This window comes from Chlamydotis macqueenii, chromosome 3 (assembly GCF_036417535.1).
Source record: "Chlamydotis macqueenii isolate bChlMac1 chromosome 3, bChlMac1.mat, whole genome shotgun sequence".
NCBI lineage: Eukaryota > Metazoa > Chordata > Aves > Otidiformes > Otididae > Chlamydotis > Chlamydotis macqueenii.
This window is the reverse complement of record NC_141558.1, coordinates 65952057-65970328: the sequence shown is the minus strand read 5'-3', so window position 1 is coordinate 65970328 and position 18272 is coordinate 65952057. Positions and strand designations below refer to the sequence as shown.

Here is an 18272-nt window from a genome sequence, read left to right as displayed (position 1 = left end):
GAGGATAAAAGGGAAAATACAGGCTTCAGATACCCTTGTCTTCTTCAGTGCCTGATGTGACTCTGGCCAGGGAAACCTGCTAAAGTAACTCTTCTATTATGTGTGTGATCTTGTAGGACATCTTTTGGGTGGAGTGATTTGAAAGTAACTGCTGCAAGAGATAGAATATACATAAGATCAGCAGCTAATTATCCACTTAAAAATATCCTTATTGCCAGTTGAAAAGATGGCTTCTTTAATGGCTTCTGTCTCTTGTAACTAAAGGCTTTACTGCATGTCTGTTGGAAGTGTCTAACTTAAAACAAACTTGGTTAGATTTTGGCTTTTTTCTCAGTCTCTCTGATTTTGGTAGAAGCATAGGCTCTGTTTCACTTCCTTGTAAAACTTTTTTCAGTTGTCATATCCCACATAGAAGCTGAATTGAAAAAGTAGATGCTTTCTGCCTTGTATCTTGACAGCTGGATAAACTAGCTCAGGTGACTGACTGTTGGCAATCAGCCGCGTGTGTAGCTGCTCTTAGCAGGCCTGAGCCTCTTTGAGTGAATTTGCCCCTTTTCTGTGGAGGCTTGAGGTGGTGAATGTCTCCCATCTTGCATTTGCAGAGAAAGCTGCAAGTTTTTGCTTAGCAGATATCAACAAGTGTTGATTCAGCTCTTATTTATAAATTATCTAGGGAATATCTAACCTACATAATGGATTTTATCTCACTCTCTTAATTTTGGATGCATTAGCTAAAAGGCACGTGATAACTGCAACCTCGTTTTGCTTTTGCCTATAAGTATTTACCCTATTAGCTGCAGGAGGTGTTTGGGAAAAAAAAAGAGAAGCTCATGGCAGAATTAACTTCCTATCCATTGAATCCTTTAGCATCCTGGGACAGCCCTGTTGCCCCTTCTGCAGCTGCGCGCTGGCACTGTGGACCCTGCTGGTGCTGGGTGTCGCAGTGCGTTGCCCTGGCCGGTTTGGGCACTGTGGGAACAGATTAGGGGAGCAGGGAGCTAGAGGTGCCCGTTTTGAGTGTGTGCTTTTTCCATTCTACAGCCCAAAGAGGTTCAAGTGAAGATGGGAATTCCCATCTGTACAGCTTCTGGGGTCTCCTCCCAGCATGTTCCCCCACTCTCACTGCCCTCCTGTCACCTCCCTTTCCCACGGCGGCCTGTGGGACGGGGGGCACCTCTTCTGCCCAGACGGCCGGCATGAGCTCTTTCCCTGGGGAGGGTGGGGTGTGCAGCAGAGCGTGGGGGAATTGGCAGAGCTGACAGTGCCCTTCCTTGCTCTGCTCTCCTGCAGTTGCGCAGCCGTTGTTGTGCAAGCCCTTTGGGGGGCTGTACTCCCTGCCTTACCTGGGGGAGCTGTCGACCAAGGCTGCAGAGGCCCTGAGCCGTGCCGAGTGGTGGGAGCTGCTCTTCTTTGTGAAGAAGCTGGAAGCGCAGGAGCAGAAGGAGATCATGTGTCTCATCCAGCAGGACCAGGGAGAGCAGGTATGGGGCAGAGCCTGCGGTGGGGAAACAGGAGGGAGAACTTTAGGGAAGGGACTGGGCCTGGAGGAAGAGATGACAGGTGTGAGGGGAGCTGGGCACAGCAAAGCAAGGAGGACAGCCGAGAGGAAACGCAGTCTCCCGTGACCCTGTGTCCAGCAAGGTTTGGGTAGGCGCGACAAGGCCATGGGGTGATTCTGCCAGTTGCGGCTGGGTGGTGAGTGCAGGTGGGAGGTCTGGGCTGGTGGTGGTTGGGTTGGGGACGGCCAGGGAGAGTGGCACTGGGGAGTGGCCCTGGGGATGTCTGATGGTGCAGCCATTCCACCTGTTCTGGCATTGGCTGTCACAAGGGGTGTGGGGTCTGTGGTGAGTCCATGAGGGTTAACGTGACCCCATCTGTCCAGCTGTTAGAGGTGGATGAAGAAGCCCTGATCCAGCTGTCGGTACCTGTGGAGGTGGCCCAGAAGGTGCTGCAAGTCTTGGAGAAGCGGTGCCAGGGCAGCACTCAGCGTGACCTGCGTGGCTCCCACATCTACACCAAATACTTCCTCGGTAGCGAGGCCAAGCAGGATGATGAGGGGAGCACTGTGGTGTCCTTGGAGGGTGCCAGCTGCAGGAGCACTGGCCCTGTAGCCACGATGGCCAAGATGGTGAAGGAAGACCTTTCTGCAGCCACAGTGCTGCCCCAAGCCCCCACTGCAGCGGTGAAGTCAGATTCCCAGCTGTTCAACGAGCTCCTTGAGAGGGAAGGGCTGTTCTTGCCAGAGGAGACAGAGGAGCAGACCAAAGGTAATGCCTGCTACACGCTGGGGCGCGTGCACGGTGCTGGAAGCAGCTCCGGTGCCGCAATGGAGGAAGGCTCTGAGCAGGGCTGGGAGGCCAGGTGGCCAGAGGTTGCCTGGGGAGCGGGGGGCCTGTGGGTGCATGGCACCCTGGTTGTTGCTGGGGGTGTTCCTGCTGCCCTCACACCTGTGCCCCTGCCTCCCTTCCACCAGCGCTGGGCAGCTCCAAGGGGGTGAGCGAGAGGGGCTCGCTGGCCAAGATTGCAGCCGTGGTGGATGTGATCCAGAGCAGCAGCTCAGAGGTGGGGCTGCGCTTGGCCGGGCTCAGGCACATCATGAAGACCCTGGAGGAGGAGCCTGAACCCCAGCAGCAATTTGGCAAAGCCCAGGGTGGGCTGGGGACCAGGAGCGTTGGGTGAGCCATGGGGCGCTGTGTGCTGCTCCTGCTGGCTGGGGAGGGCCATGGTCAGCAGGGTGGGGGCAGGACTGGAGGTGGGAATTTGGGAGGTGGCAGTGGAAGTGGTGGCAATATGTCCCTGCATGTTTGGCAAGGAGAGAGGTGGGTCTTGGGTCCCTTTGTCCCAGGCAGGCTCGTTCCTGGGGCTGACCCAGCTGCGGTAGAGCCCCGTGGGCAGGGAGGAGGTGGCTGGCAGGGCCTGGGGTGCCGGGGTGCCCGTAGCAGTGCCAGGAGGCTCCTCTTGAGGCGTCCTTCCCATGCAGGGAGAAGCTGGTGAAGGTGGCAGTGGAGCTGCTGAGCACGGAGGTGGCAGAGAAGGTCCTGGTGGTGGTGACGCTGCGGCTGCTGGCCGTGCTCATGGCGAAGTACGACTGGCGCGTGCCGTTTGCCACGGAGGGCGGTGTGCGGGCCGTGCTGGCCTGCATGCAGCAGCACGCCTCCTCCGCCCTGGTGCAGCAGGCTGGCCTGGCGGTGAGCGTGGCGGAGGGGGTGCTGGAGCGTGCAGGCTCGCCCAGGGGGGGCAGAGATGCCCGCTGCCCTCCTGACCGCTCTTGACCTTGCAGACCCTGAAGGTGCTGGTGGGAGCTGTGGCCGGCGAGCCAGGAGGTGACAGTGGGAAGCTCTTGCCCCTGAACCATGCGGACGCGCAGATGATGCAGGAGATCTTTGCCAGCATCGGCTCTGCCTCCAGTGAGGGCTCGGCAAGCCTGCTGAGTGCCATCCCTGCTGCCATGAGCTCCATGCAGAGGGTCCCAGGGTAGGGGCAGAGTGAGGATGGTGACTGGGGGTGGGGGGACCTTCTGTGTGGCGGGGGTGGGCAAGGCAGGCAGGTGGGCGCAGGGCAGGTTCCATGCTTGGGCGAGGAAGGTGCCCGCGTCGCTTCGTCTCCACAGGGGTTCCTCAGGCGTGCAGAACGGCTTGCTGGTGGTGAACATGCTGATCGACGGCCACCGGGGCCTGGCAGAGCAGCTGGCGAGCTGCCATCTCCCCGTGGTGCTGCAGAGCTGCTGGGAGGACGGGCAGAGCTCCGGCTGCCCTCACGCCATGCTGGCCCTCAGCGCAATCAACCGCCTCGCGGAGCACCGGCTGCCCCTGCGCCCAGAGACAGCAGGTAGCGTGCTGCCTGCCCCCCGCCCGCCACGCCACTGCCCCAGGGATGCAGTGGGCAGGGCTGCGTCGCCTGCCAGGGCAGAGCACCCCGCTGGCGCCTCTCAAGTGAGTGCCTGGGCTGGGGCCACGTGTCCTTGTCGTGGCAGGAAGAGAGGCCCCACTGGACCTGAAGGACCTGCGGAAGCTCATGGGCAGCCTAGGGGACGGCGTCCTGTCCAAGGACATGCTGGTGGCCCTGGAGAGGCAGCTGTGTGGTGAAGGCCCCGTCCCCCCGGGTGAAGTGGCCCAGCTGCTGCAGGACCACAAGTGCTTCAGGCTGCTGCTGCACAGCTTTGAGGTGCTGGGGGCAGAGAAGGCTGTGAGCCTGAGCATCATTAGGTGGGTCCAGGGGGATTTGGTGGGGGTCTGGGGCCTCCGCAGCAGGTGTGTGAGTGCTGGTGGTGATGCTGGGGGGAGGTGGCACGTGTTTGTGGGTCCTGGTGGGGCTGTTTTTCTTCCCCAGGGGCAGGGGTGGGTGCACCCCAGCACAGAGGTGGGTGCTGAGTGGGGTGTCCTGGGGCACGGGGCCATGTGGGGTGAAAGCAGCAGGTGCCTAGGTGCTGGTGGGGTGTCTGAGGTGCCTGGGGGGCCTTGGCTCCCAGTCCGTGTGGGGTGCTGGCCTCCCAAGTGGGGCAGAGAAGCAGGGCTGCCTCTGGCAGTGCTGTCTGCGTGCCCTGGCCTGAACGGGCCCCCTCTGTCACTCAGAATCCTGAACAAGTTCCTGGACGGTTACGAGGAGGACGTGCTGCCCTGGCACGAGTGTGTGGAGCCCTGTTTGTCCTCCCTGAGTGCCCACAGCAGCGACCGGGAGGTGAGGGGGCCCAGGACTCCTGGCGGGCAGGGGTGGCTGTGCCGCCTGTGCCGTGCATCGTCCGGGCCTGGTGTGGGTGAAGCGGCGTCCCCGCCTGCAGCAGCCTGGCCTTGTTGTGGCCAACGTGCTGCGAGGGGCTGTCGTGGACGTGTCCCGGTGGTTGGCGTGCCCAGCGCCGTGCCCCGCCAGGCTCTTGTGGGTGCTGCTGCAGTGTCGGGGTGGAGGGGAGGGAGGGCTGCGGCACCCTGCTGCTGGGGCCGGTGGGTTCCCAGTGCTGGCCCAGCCGCTGACGGCCGCTTGCTCAGCAGGTGGTGCAGGAGGTCGTGGGCTTCCTGCACCGCCTGGCCACCGCCAGCAAGGACTGTGCAGTGGCGATGTGCCGTGTGGGCGCCCGCGAGGCTCTGTCCAAAGCCCTGGACAAGCACAGCACGGCCCTGTCGCTGGCGCCAGCCCTGCTCGACCTGGTGACGGACTGCGAGAAGTACGCCAGCCTCTGCAAGAAGCTGACCACCAGCATCCTGGCTGGCTGCATCCAGGTGGGCCTGGGGGGGCCCGCCCCGGCTGGGCTGGGGCTCTGGGGGCCACCCAGCTGTGCCTGGCATCGAGGGGCGGCTTTCTGCTCTCTGCCTGCTGCAGCCCTGCGGTGGGTGAGGGGATGAGGACGCAGGCCCCCCGGTAAGAGCCTGGCCCCGTCCTGTAGCTGGTGCTGGGTCAGATCGAGGAGCACCGCCGGAGCCACCAGCCCATCAGCATCCCCTTCTTTGATGTCTTTCTGCGCAACCTGTGCCGAGGTGAGCGCGGGGAGTGGGGGCTGGAGCCCCATGGGCTGACCTGGCAGCTGGAGGTTCTGTGTGCTCTCCCCACAGGCTCCAGCGTGGAGGTGAAGGAGGACAAGTGCTGGGAGAAGGTGCAGGTCTCCTCCAACCCCCACCGGGCCAGCAAGCTCACGGACAGGAACCCCAAGACGTACTGGGAGTCGAACGGCAGCACCGGCTCCCACTTCATCACCGTCCACATGCAGTGTGGCGTGGTGGTCAGGTGGGGCTGGGCCGGGGGGCCGTGGGGCCAGGAGGGCCAGTGGCTGTGCGGGGAGGAGAGGGCTCTGGGGGTGTGTGTGAGCCCTGCCCCAATGGACCCCATCCTGGGGGTCGCTGGATGGGGGCCGCAGTGCGTGGGGCTGGCAGGGGCCGAGGCGGGGAGGTGGGGACTCCTGGGCAGCAGGGTGTTTGCTGCGCTGCAGGGAGATGAGCATGCTGGTGGCCAGCGAGGACTCGAGCTACATGCCGGCCCGCGTGGTGGTGCTGGGGGGAGACAGCCCTGCCACCATCCGAACGGAGCTCAACTCGGTGAGTTGCACACAGGCCGCTCAGGCCCAGCGGTGGGCTGCTCCTTGTTGCGCCGCGCGAAGGTCTCACCCCAATGTGGGGCCCTGGGAGGTGCCCTGTGGGGAGGTGGGGATGGCAGTAGCTCTGCCGCAGGAGCTGTGGGAGCTCCTGGCTGTGGGCAGCGGGTGCCCTGCAGCCCTGTCTGCAGCAGGCTGGGGGCCGGGGCTGTGAGCCAGAAGTGGGGCCCCGGCAGGGGCTGTGTAGGGGCTGCTGGGGGGTACAGAGGCCGTGGCTGTAACGGGGGGTGGCCAGGGGAGGGTGCAGGGTGGCTGGCACTCGCTGCCTGGCGTGCTGAGGGCTGGCTGTCTGCCTGCAGGTGACCGTCCTGCCCTCGGACAGCAGAGTGGTCCTGCTGGAGAACCTGACACGCTTCTGGCCCGTCATCCAGATCCGGGTGAAGCGGTGCCAGCAGGTAGGGGAGCGGGGGGCTGGCAGCGTGGGGCGTCAGGGCTGTGCCTGCGGAGCTGAGGGTCACGCTCTCTCCGTAGGGCGGCATTGACACACGCGTGCGTGGCATCGAGGTGCTGGGTCCCAAGCCCACTTTCTGGCCCGTGTTCAAGGAGCAGCTGTGCCGGCGGACATTCCTCTCCTGCACTGCTCAGGCTCACGCCTGGTGCCAGGAGATCTGCCGGGACCGGGAGCAGCTGCTGCAGCTCTTTGGCAGGTGAGTTGTCTCCTGGCTGCTTTGTCGTGTTCCCACTGTCCCGGGGCCTGGGGGGACGGGGCTGGCAGGAGCAGGTGGGTGTTGTGCCTGGACAGGGAGGGGCCCTGGCTCTTTCCTGGCCACCTTGGGGTCCTGTAGTGCCAGGGCCACCTTGGGGTCCTTAGATTTAAGCTAGCCATGTGGGCATGGGTAACCCAGCAGACAGGTGCCCTGCAGGGGCCAGCGTGTCCTGACCTGGCAGAGGTCGGTCAGGCGCAGGCAGAATCTCATGGCTGCAGGCACCGCACGCCCCCCCCCAGTTTGGCCGGGGTTGCAAGGGCCCCAAGGCCCAGTGTGGGCAGGGCCCGGGGCCAGCGAGAGGCCCTGGCTGCTGGGGACGAGTGGGGCTACTGGGCTGTTGTGCCTGGCAAGGGGCAGGGCAGGGAGCGACTGCTGCGCTCTGCTTTCCTGGGGGAGTCCCCCCGGCTGTCAGCAGGTGTCTGGCAGCGCTGTGTGCCAGCCGGTTGCTGTTGCAGGCTGAACCGAGCGCTGCAGCACGAGCAGGGCTTCGCCACCCGCTTCCTTCCTGACGAGGAGGCAGCCCGGGCCTTGGGCAGGACGTGCTGGGAGGCCCTGGTGAGCCCCTTGGTGCAGAGCATCACCAGCCCAGGTACCCTGCGCTCTCCCCGGCCCATCTGTGCCGTGCCCCAGGCTGAGGCACCCCACTCTGAGTCTGCTTGGCTTTGCAGACCCCCACGGCATCAGCCCCCTGGCCTGGCTGCTGAGCGAGTACCTGGAGAGCGTGGAGCCCCCCTGCCGCCCCACAAGCAGTAGTGCTGTCTTTGGTTGCCGTGTGCGGCGCCTGACCCAGCTCCTGGTCCATGTGGACCCCGGTGGCCCAGAGCCGGAGGAGACAAGAGCAGCTGGTGAGCGAAGCGAGGGGCTGCTCTCCCACGGGGCTGGGAGGGCAGTTGTCCGGAGTGCCAGGCTGTGGCCACGGGGATCCGCTGGGGAGCTCTGGGGGGAGGGAGGGCCCTGTGGCACGGGAGGCTCCCGAGCCAGGGAAGGCTCGTGGCTGTGGCCCTTCAGTGGCCGTGCCTCCCTGGCATCTTCTCTGCCCTGCACCCCCCAGGGAGAGGGGGAGGCTGCTGGCGGTGGGCGCGTGGAGCCTGCGCATGGAGCTGCGCTGAGCGCGGGGTTGTCCCTTGGCAGGCGGGAAGGAGGGGAAGAACAAGGAGGCCCCGGCTCGGGCTGCGAAGGCAGTGGTGGAGAAGTCAAGCGGCCTTTGGGGCATCTCGCAGTGCTGGCGCGGCGTGGTGCAGCAGCAGGTAGAGCTTGGAGGGCCGGCCCTGGGGGCTGGAGAGGACGTGTGGTACCCCGCACGGGGCAGGGGGAGCAGGGAGCGGGGTTTGGCAGTGCCGTGGGAGCGTGGGGAGGGCGCAGGGCTGTACCTGGCCTCCACGGTGCCCGAAGGGTGTGGGGACAGCCCCGCTTCCCACCCTGGCAGGGCTCAGGCTGGTGCTGCAGGCTGGCAGCCAGGCACCGTGTCGGGCTGCTGATTTCCCGTTGGGCTGCTGCTGCTCTCCTGTCCTGCCCCTGCCCAGCCCTCGGGGCTGCGCTCCTGCCTCGCCACAAGCTCCGGGTAGCTGAGGGCAGCAGCACCTCCAGTCGGCCCCTGGCCAGGACCTGGGGAGTTGTTGGTGTTGGCAGAGCGAGGCTGGGCCTGTGGACGTTCCCGCGGGCCATGGGCGCGTCCCGCTGTGGCTCACTCTTCTTGCGCTGCATCCCGCAGGTGCAGCGGTTCCTGGAGGCGGCAGGGCAGGCGCCGGACCTTGTGGAGCGATACTGCGGGCTGTACCAGCGGCTGCGCGGCGCCACGGAGGAGCTCTTTGGGCAGCAGGCTGCCTTTGTGCTGGCCCTGGGCCAGGGCTTCGCAGGGGCTTTGCTGCAGCTCCCCTTCCCCGCTGCCCTGCACGTGAGTCGAGGGAGCACGGCACCAGCGCTGGGACCCCGGCTTCACCGGGTGTAGGCTGGAGAGGCTGCCCTGGCCCACAGCCTTGGGTGAGCTCTGGGTGGGCTGTGTCCTGGCCCCACTGAGCCAGGGAGCCCTGCCCTGCAGTGGTCCTGGATGGTGCCCATCTGCGCCTGCATGGCACTTGTCACAGTGTGGCCCCTGCCTCGGGCTGTTGCCTGAGCACCCTTGGCCCCTGCCCGAGAGCCCCAGGGCTTCCCAGCTGCTCCCCTCAGGGACATCCCCCCAGCCTGGCCCCGCGGCCACCTGGTGAGCCCCCTCCGCAGCCAGCCCTGTCCCTCTGCAGGTGAGTGAGCAGTTTGCCCGCTACCTTGACAGGCAGATACAGGAGCTCCATGGGGCTGTGTACAGTGCAGAGCAGTTGCAGCGGATCCTGGAGCCCTTTGTTGTCTTCAGTGGCCTGGAGCTCGCCCACACCTTCGAGCACTTCTACCGGTGAGGGGTGCGGTGTCTCCACGGGACCAGAGGGCCTGGTGCAGTGCGGCATGGTGGGGGAGGCGCAGGTGGAGCCGAGTCCGTGGCTGAGCCTGGCCTGGTGTGGCAGGGGTGCTCCCGCTTTGCTTTTCCCAGCCCTGGCCTGTGGAGGGAAAGGCTGTGAGGGCCCGCAGGCACTGGCAGTCTGCGCAGGCACGTTCCCTGCTGGCCACAGGGAAGGGAGACGGGTGCTGCTGGGCCCAGGCGCCTTGGGGTGAGGCTGGGGCTGTCTCTGTCTCCTGGCGGGTGGCTGATGGCCATGGGGCTCGGGCCGGCCCCTGACCTAAGGCCGGCTGCTGTGCAGGCACTACCTGGGGGACCGGCTCCTGGCGCAAGGGTCATCTTGGCTGGAAGGAGCCATCGTGGAGCAGATCGGGCTGTGCTTCCCCAGCCGCTTCCCCCAAGAGATGCTGAGCAACTTGGCGGAGTCGGAGCAGCTCCAGCAGCAGTTCTACCTCTTCCGGCTGCAGGAGCAGGACAAGCGGCTGCTGGAGCTGGACGCGGGCCTGGACGAGGTGAGCGTGCTGTGGTGGGGTGGGGAGGCTGGGGGCCGCCCATGTTCCTCATGGGGATCCTGGGCCCTGTCCTGAGCTGCCCTTTGTGTCCACATGCCCAGGCACTGGGGACGGCCTTGGTGGCGGATGTGCCGGAGGTGAAGGTGGTGGCCCTGTCCCCGCGCTGCTGGCCCATTTCCCCGTTCTGCTACATGGATGAACCCCGGAGGTTTTTCTCGGTGGCCCTGTGCTCCCCCCTGAATGAGTTTGCCGACTTCTGCAGGCAGAGTGGGTGTCGTGGCCGCGGGGGTGTGTGCGGGTCTCGCCGGGGCCCGAGCCCTCTGTGGCAGCTCAGCCTGAAGCGGCAGGAGCGCTGGGCTGTGCTGGGAGCGCTGGGCTGTGCTGGGAGCGCCCGGCCCTTGTGCTGATGCTGTGTCTGTCAGGCCAGAGCCAGCTGGGCTGGGCGTGCGCGAAGCCCCGGCGGCTGCAGTGGACGTGGCTGGGCCACGCTGAGCTGCGGTTTGGAGACTGCGTCCTCCACGTGTCCACGCTGCAGATGTACATCCTGCTGTGCTTCAACAGCGCCGAGGTAGGAGCTGGGGCTGCCGTGGGGCGAGGGAGGCAGTGGGTGCTGGAGCATAGCAGGGCCGCGTCCTCTGTTCCAGTGGGGTCTCCAGTGGTGTTTGGGGCACGGCCCCGGTCCTTGTTTGGGTGGGCCTGTGGCTCATGGGTCCTGGCTGGCCGTTCCCCTCCCATGCCCTCCTGCAGGAGGTGGCTGTGGAGGCCCTGCTGCAGGCCACGGGGCTCCCTGCAGACCTGGTGCGCCACGCGCTGACACCGCTGACCCACGGCGAGGGTGTCCTGGTGTGGAGCTGCACGCCAGGAGGTGAGTGTGGGGCTGGGGCACCCCTGGGGAGGTGCAGGGCTGAGCCCCAGGCAGGTGCTGAGGTCGGGGTGCACAAGCTCATAGGGGACGCGATGGGGCTGAGGCGAGTCTGTCTGTTGGTGCTCCGGGTGCGGGTCCATGTGTCAAGTTGGGGCCCGAGGCCACGTGTAGGGCTGGGGGGTGTGTGGGGGGCTGTGGCTGGGGCCGTGCATGGAGCCTGGGTTAGGGTGGGGGGGTTGGGTCTCAGGTCTGTGTGGGGCTGGGGACCGGGGCCAGGGGTTGTGCGTGTGGCTGTTGCCAGGGGCCATGTATGGGGGGCAGGAGTGGGGCTGACACCTGTGGAGGCAGCAGTGGGAGGCCCAGGGCTGGGCCCAAGAGCCACACGCGTGTCCTGGGGCTGCTTCAGGGCCCAGCTCAGGGCTTGGCTGACCCTGGGCCGGGTGCCAGCTCCAGGTGTGCTGCAGCTGAACCAGGCAGCCCTGGCCCAGGCCTCTGGCCGCCACCTGAGGCTGCTGCCCCAGCAGAGGTACCTGCGGGCGGAGAGGGCTGAGGTCAGCGCCCTGGAAAGGAAGAGGAACATCCTCTGCTGCCTCATCACCCGCATCCTCAAGGTGGAGAAGCAGCTCCACATCGACAACTTGGTGTTCAGGGTATGGAGGGCTTGCGGGGCAGCGAGGGGCCGCCTGGGTGCTGCACCACGCTGCAACGTGGGGCTCCCTTGCTGCTGTAGGTGATTGATGCCTGTCAGAAGGGCGAGTTGGGGCCAGGGCTCCAGTTCCTGAGCTTCTGCTGCCACAGTGTGGATGTGCTGTCCTGTGTCCTGCACCTGTTGAACCAGGGCTATCTGCGGCGCCAGGAGAAGAGGCCTCATGTCTTGGAATACATCTCTGCTGAACCCACAACACCTCCTGGGGGACAGGCACAAATGGTTTTCCAGAGCAGGCCACCAGAGGCATCTCCAGATGAGGACATCATAGACTGCCAGCATTGGTAGGGATGCATGTCTCCAGGTGTGGAGGGGTGTGCATCTCCACCCAGTATGGACATGACACGTTTCTCCATGTCAGGGTGAATCCTGACATAGGCAGGTCGGAGGAGTTTCTGATGGCAATGCTGCAGGTGCCAATGGGGCACACACTTAGTCCAGAGGAGGCGAAGCTGCTCATGAACCAGACAGTACAGCAGGTCCAGGACACTCTGAGCATCCCAGATGATGTTGCTCAGCACCTCCTCATGCACTGCAGGTGGAATGTGGATTTTTTGATCCAGTGCTATGTGGAGAACCGTGAGACCCTGCTCATCTCCTCGGGGCTGCAAGTACGGGATGCCCAGCCTCCCCCAAGCCCAGGAACTCACTGCCCAGTCTGCGTGAACCAGCTATGTCCCACTGAGAAGCCACCAACCCTCTGCTGCATGCACTACTGCTGTAAGGTGAAGGTCCTGGGGTTCTTTGGCTCCTGTAACTTGGTAGGGAATTGCTGCTGCCTAGTTGGAGCTGCTGTTCTTTGTCCGAAGCTGTTACCAGGTGATTTTCACAGAGCTTGTACATTCTCTTTTCTCAGCTCCTGATTAATCTGTTGCCACTTTTGGGCTTTTGAGTACTTACCCATGGTTTGTGGTGGTTTTGTGCACCCTCTGCTGGGTGGGGTGGGCTTCCAGGGTCATGTGACCCAGGTGGTGCAGCTCCTGTTTAGCTCTGATCTCTCCTCTTCTGCCTTCACAGCCCTGTTGGAGTGAGTACCTCACGACTCGCATTGAACAGAACATGGTTGTCAACTGCACCTGTCCCATATCTGAGTGCCGAGCACAGCCGACTACAGCCTTCATTTGTTCCATCGTTTCCTCCGAGGAGATTATAGCCAAGGTGACATAGGAGAGGTGGTTACTGGGTGTCCAGGCTCTGTTTCATTTTGGTCAGCGCTAGCAGATAATCTTGCTGCTGCTTTTCCCCTTTCCATTACTAAGACTGGCAGTGTGATAATGGAGGCAGACCAGATTTCTGCCCAGTGGTGTCTGTTTTCTCTGATGATGGTCAATACCAGCTATTCAGGAACACGTAACATCAGCAAAAGAGCACAGTGGTATTTCCTCTGAACGTGTCTCCAGCAAACAACATTTCAGGTGCATCCTTAGTTGAGGATCAGGTGAGAACTGTCGTAACAACTCATAACAAGTATCTTCTGCTGGTGTGCTGAAAGCAATTGTGAAATACAGGACAAATGAAGAGAAAACGTTTGAGCAATTTAATTTTATCGCTGCATCAATGACCCCAAACGTCCTTTCTCTTCCATCAGTCTCTGGCTTTGAGCACCTCATGTTTTTGTGAGGATGACAGAAGTTACCATATCAGAATTAATCTTCACTCTAATTAAAGTCTACGGACATCTCTAAACCAGGCTTCCTGAGCTCTGCTCACCTGAGTCCTCAGTCAGCAGAGGGCAGCAGGAGCTGCTTGTTCTGAGGCAGAAGTTACTTTTTCTCCCTATTCTTTCAGTTTTTAGTAATTGCTTAGAGCTGAATGCCCTCGCCACTTAATGGCAGAGCTGTGCCTGTCGCATGACAGACTCTTCTTGTTAACTGCTGGACAGAACAGGTGTCTCATCTGTTTTCCACTGTGCTGTTGTTTGACAAGTCTCTACCAGCAATTGCTTCTCCAAAAATATTCTCGTCCTTTTCCAGCTTGTTACTGTCATTATGATCCAGTCATAAGGAGAAGTGAACAGTGGTCATAAAGACTGCTTTATCTTGTAATTTTTGTTTAAGCCTGCAAGCTAGCAACCAGACTGGGCAAGGCTACAGAAAAGCATTTCCTTTGATGAATCTTTTGTATTTTCTTTTCTATAAGAAGTGCTTGGAGAATTAGTGCATGTATCTGGACACTTAGTTCTTACTGACTTTGCAAATCCTGTAGTCACACCTATCTGTGATAACAGGACTTTATATCCTATTGCTATGGCTATTTTATTTTAAAAAAATAGGTTGACATAAATTGCAGCCAATTATAACAAGTTGCTCTGATGCTCTCACTGAAATGTTATCTGTTTCCCTTTTTGCTCAGGAAGTGGTATGGCTGGAGCGTTGCCTCATGCAGAGTCACACATACAGTTATAGAATAATTTAGGTTGCAATAATCTGTGGAGATCTCTGGTCCAACCCTGTGCTCAAAATAGCTAGATTATTGTGTGAAGATCTAACACTGAAGTTAAAACATACTGCTTCAGGTTAAATCTTCTCTGCATCTTACATCTAGGTAGCTCCAGGCAGCGGTAAGATCCCCCTCTGCTGCCTTCTCCCCATGCTGAACAAACCCAGCTCTCTGCCTCCCCTCATTACATTCTGTGCTCCAGCCTTTGACTGCCTTAGTGGCCTGTGGATGACATTTTCTCTAGTCTATTAATGTGCATCTTGTACTTGGGAGCCCAAACTGCTCCCAGTATCCAATTGTGTCACCAGTGCCAAATAGCTGTGAGAAATCCCTTCCCTTGTCTGCTGGCTGGACTCTTGCTAATACAAGAATATTTGAGTTTAAACTTTTTATGCTTGTATTTCTACAAAATATAAACCCTGTCATGTTTGTGAAAGAGGTTTTCTCTCAACCTTGTTTCCCTCAAGTTCCTTGTGAGTCTGTTCCTCAGAGGTGGACTTCCCTTCTGCCCCCAGGGATTCTTTGTAGGGAATCATGCCATAGGCTCCATACCTGGATTAACTCCAGCATGTGCAAAGGTTCCTCTAAGATCTAATGGTTAATGTCATGTGGTACTTGGCAACTTCTCGATTGTACCCGGCTAGTTTTCTTCCCAGGCCTTCATTGGACACTTGTTGCCTCTTTTTTAGGCTTCCTGAGAGCAGCTTTTTCTGTTATGGTTTCAGTAGGAATCCTAGATCCACTTCAGCAGTTGTGTCTCTGTCTCCTCTTCACCAAGAAAACAGGATAGAGCAAAACTCCAGACGTCAGATGTTGTGAAACTGAGCCTCTGTGAAGGCTGTGATGTGGTGCTGTCTGCTGACTCAAGTATCCATTTATCTCTCCTTTATCTATCACATTGCCTATCAACAGGATGACAACAGACACAAATGTTGACTCTGAGAAGAAGGAAGTGGCTTTATTGAGATTTTGCCTCCACCAGGCATTTTACCATGACACAGGCTGACATCCTTGCAGCCAGTCAGCCCACATTCTCTGGTTCAGGTTGTCTGAGAGAGAATGAACAAGAGAGGATAAATGAGAGACAGAAATGAATGATAGTACTGTCTGAGCCCTTCAGTGCTTGGGACTTGCAGCTTTTCTCTCTAGTGCTTGTTGTGGCCTGTATTGTCCTTTCTGTGCCTGGTGGCTTTAGAGTGGCTCTCCAGGTATGCAAAAATCTCTGCAGGAGGGCTGTGAAGACTATGGGATTTCTTCTTAATTTCCTCTAGCTTTGTGTATGTTTGAACAGTCTATAGTAACTGAGTACACCACCTGGAAAGCTGTCCTGGAGAAAAACAAATAGAATCATTGTGGACAACAAGTTGAACATACTCCAGCAGTGTGCCCTTGTGGCTGAGAAGGTCCCATAGCATCTCAGGTTGAATTAGGAAGAGCATTGACAGCAGGCCAAGGAAGGTGATCCTTTCTCTCTACCCTGTGCTTGTGAGACCAAATCTGGAGTACCATGTCAATTTCTGGGCACACCAGTACAAGAAAGACATGGATGTACTGGGGAGCATCCAGCAAAAGGCCACAAAGATGATTTAGCTTTTAGAACACCACTAGGAGAAGCTGAGAGAGCTGAGTTGTTTAGTCTGGAGAAGAGAAGGCTCAGGGGTTGATCTTACCAATGTGTAAATACACGGATGGAATTAAGGAGCCAGATTCTTCTTAGTGATATCCAGTGAAAGGAAGAGGGGCAGTGGGCACTAATTTAAATGCAAGGAATTCCATTTAAACATAAGAAAACTTTTTTTTTTTTTTTAACAGGGTAATGGGACATTGGAACAGGTTGGGCAGGGAGGCTTGTAGTCTCTGTTCTTGGGTATGCTCAAAACACAACTGGACACTGTCCTGAGCACTCCTGCTTTGAGCTGGAGGGGTTGGACTAGTGTTAATCTCCAGAAGTGCCTCCAACCTGAGCTATTCTGTGATTATGTGAAACAGCCTCCAGATATAACACAAGGGATGGGTAATTTACACAAAGGGAATGAAACAGTAAACTCACTTAGTGCTGTTTTGTTGTGAGCAGTTGTTCAGATGTAGAGCCCAGAAGCACCAAACCGCAGTTGTAAGGCCTAACCATGCAGCTTCCCTGCCTTAAATCTCCTTCTTGGCTTCCTTTTTACAGTATGAAAAAGCCCTCCTCAGAGGCTATGTTGAGTGTTGCTCCAACCTGACATGGTGCACCAACCCTCAGGGCTGTGATCAGATCCTCCTTAAGGATGGACTTGGCTATGGGGCAGCCTGTTCCAAGTGCTCCTGGATATCCTGCTTCAACTGCAACTTCCCAGAGGTGAGGCTGAGCTGAATCACAGGCAATACTGTTTTGGGTTTGGCAGGCACCATTCTGCTTTTTTTGTAGCTGAGTGGCTCTCTCTTTCAGGCCCATTATCCTGCCAGCTGCAGCCACATGTCTCAGTGGGTGGATGACGATGGGTACTATGAGGGAATGACAAGTGAGGCCCAAAGTAAACACCTGGCTAAGCTCATTTCGAAGCACTGCCCAAGCTGCCAGGCTCAGATAGAGAAAAATGAGGGATGCCTGCAGTGAGTATCCATTTTTGTTTGCTACTGGGGACAGGAGAAGGCAAAGATAAACAGTTAGCTCCATTGTGCTTTTTTTTTTTTATTTAGCTGTGGAGTAAGAATTATAGCATAGAACTATAGTTTTCTAATTTTAGAGGAATGAGAAATTGCTTTTAATTCCTAGGAAAAGCAAAATATTTCCCAGCATTCAGAGTTAAATCCATTAATAGCTCTGTGGAGCTAACTCTAAACTGATTTTGCAGTACCTTTTAACAGTGCACACTTGTCTGCTCTCAGAATCTGCTATAGACACACAGAGGTACAGGTTAGGGGAGTGGATATCTCAGCACTGTTTTTTTTTCATGCTCACCTGTTCCTGTAACTTTTAAGCAATTTTCTTTTAACGGTCTCTTTTGTATTGGCTTAGATCTCTGGCAGCTTTTTACATGATAGGGGAGTTACCTCTGGCTTTGAAGCCAGAGCCTAGGATTCGCCATTTGTTTCATTCTTGCACTGGCACAGCCATTAGTGCCCAGCTGTGATTTCTCCCCACGTGTTGTGTGTGGCCCTGGGGCTGTGTAGTGCCTTTCTGCACTATGGAGTGCTGCATTACTGAGGGAGGAGGTGAGGTGCTCATGTGGATCTTGCTTAAAACTGTGGAATGCTTAGTTCATCCTTCGAGTACTTGGTGAGTTGGTACTGGCAGATCATGCTGCCAGTTTACGCAGGTCATTTTTGGAGACACAATGATTGGTTTTAAGCACCATCTACTTCCAGCAAAGGCTTTAAAAAATACATCAGGGAAGTGCATCATACTGAGCAAATGGGAGTGACTGGGTCGCACACTCCAGCCCTGTGATGTAGGGGAGCACTGGGAGGAACTGCCTGTTAGGCTGTTAGGACTGAGTGATTCCCATTGTTTTTCTCCTGCCATGCAGTATGACGTGTGCAAAGTGTAATCATGGCTTCTGTTGGCGATGCCTCAAGCCCTGGAGGCCGACTCATAAGGATTATTACAACTGCTCTGCTATGGTGAGTGGTTTGCTGTATCCCAGTGGGTCATTCCTGTGGTCAGATGTGCCTGGCCTCTCAGAGAGAGGTGAGGATCTCCACTTGTGCCCTTTACTCTGGACTTTGTGCCCTTGCCAGTAACACTGATAGTATTGTCAAAGTCTGTATGCATGGTGGCCATTTCCTGGCAACCCTGGTACTTGCTACAGGTTACTTCTACCTTTCCTTTCAGGTGAGCAAAGCAGCTTGGCAGGAGAAGCGTTTTCAGGATTACAATGAGAGATGCACCTTTCATCATCATGCAAGGGTAGGACCTCCTCCTTTCTTTGCAGATGCTGACTCTGTTGCCCTAGCCCTGGTGAGCAGGACGGTTTCTGTTGTGTCTCAATGTATTTCACCTGAAGCTGAGAAGCACACTTTGGATCCAGGTGGTCATTTCACCCTTGCTCTGACGTAAGGGGTCGTTCTTGGTCTGCTTTCTTCTACCAAGCCTGTTGTGGAAACTGAACACCTAACTTGTGGTGTTCGTGTGCTCAAACTGATGCAGTACTTGGAAGCAATGGCGACTGAAGGCTGAACTCTCTCTAAAGCTGAGATACTGTAAAAGGTTGAAGTGATGGCACAACAGAGATGTCTTAGCTGGATGCAGTAAATGCTCTCCTGCTGCCTGCATCTTCGGGGATGGCATTTCAGGATGCTTAGCGATTGTTGCTGTGGAAGGTGCTATTTTTTAAGTCATGTGGAGATTGACATTGACTTTTTTTTCCTCCTGTGGTTATTGCAGGAATTTGCCATGAGTCTGAGAAACAGGGTTTCTTCCATCGGTTCGATGCCAAAAATTAGGACTTTGACCTTTGTTCTTGATGCCTGCAAAGTGCTAGAACAGGCACGGAAGGTAAGGATGAGGCTTGCTGAGGTTTAGACTGAATTCTATTGGTGTGTTTTATGCCTTTC

General features: G+C 58.0%; 1 protein-coding gene across 1 annotated transcript in view; it reads left to right on the top strand.

Moving 5' to 3' along the window:
• Positions 1 to 18272, top strand: part of LOC104481382 (cullin-9) — a 31648-nt gene that overhangs the window by 9372 nt on the left and 4004 nt on the right. Inside the window, exons 7-38 of the mRNA XM_086743714.1 lie at positions 1291 to 1481; positions 1883 to 2267; positions 2474 to 2675; positions 2981 to 3188; positions 3281 to 3474; positions 3611 to 3828; positions 3974 to 4205; positions 4572 to 4677; positions 4986 to 5213; positions 5378 to 5468; positions 5544 to 5715; positions 5918 to 6023; positions 6379 to 6474; positions 6551 to 6726; positions 7242 to 7375; positions 7455 to 7631; positions 7918 to 8033; positions 8498 to 8680; positions 9024 to 9172; positions 9516 to 9726; positions 9828 to 9993; positions 10149 to 10294; positions 10474 to 10591; positions 11039 to 11241; positions 11322 to 11581; positions 11659 to 12022; positions 12315 to 12455; positions 15910 to 16074; positions 16165 to 16328; positions 17246 to 17339; positions 17551 to 17625; positions 18103 to 18213. Coding sequence (XP_086599840.1) covers positions 1291 to 1481; positions 1883 to 2267; positions 2474 to 2675; positions 2981 to 3188; positions 3281 to 3474; positions 3611 to 3828; positions 3974 to 4205; positions 4572 to 4677; positions 4986 to 5213; positions 5378 to 5468; positions 5544 to 5715; positions 5918 to 6023; positions 6379 to 6474; positions 6551 to 6726; positions 7242 to 7375; positions 7455 to 7631; positions 7918 to 8033; positions 8498 to 8680; positions 9024 to 9172; positions 9516 to 9726; positions 9828 to 9993; positions 10149 to 10294; positions 10474 to 10591; positions 11039 to 11241; positions 11322 to 11581; positions 11659 to 12022; positions 12315 to 12455; positions 15910 to 16074; positions 16165 to 16328; positions 17246 to 17339; positions 17551 to 17625; positions 18103 to 18213 — 5582 coding nt within the window. The remainder of the gene's footprint in view (positions 1 to 1290; positions 1482 to 1882; positions 2268 to 2473; positions 2676 to 2980; positions 3189 to 3280; positions 3475 to 3610; positions 3829 to 3973; positions 4206 to 4571; positions 4678 to 4985; positions 5214 to 5377; positions 5469 to 5543; positions 5716 to 5917; positions 6024 to 6378; positions 6475 to 6550; positions 6727 to 7241; positions 7376 to 7454; positions 7632 to 7917; positions 8034 to 8497; positions 8681 to 9023; positions 9173 to 9515; positions 9727 to 9827; positions 9994 to 10148; positions 10295 to 10473; positions 10592 to 11038; positions 11242 to 11321; positions 11582 to 11658; positions 12023 to 12314; positions 12456 to 15909; positions 16075 to 16164; positions 16329 to 17245; positions 17340 to 17550; positions 17626 to 18102; positions 18214 to 18272) is intronic.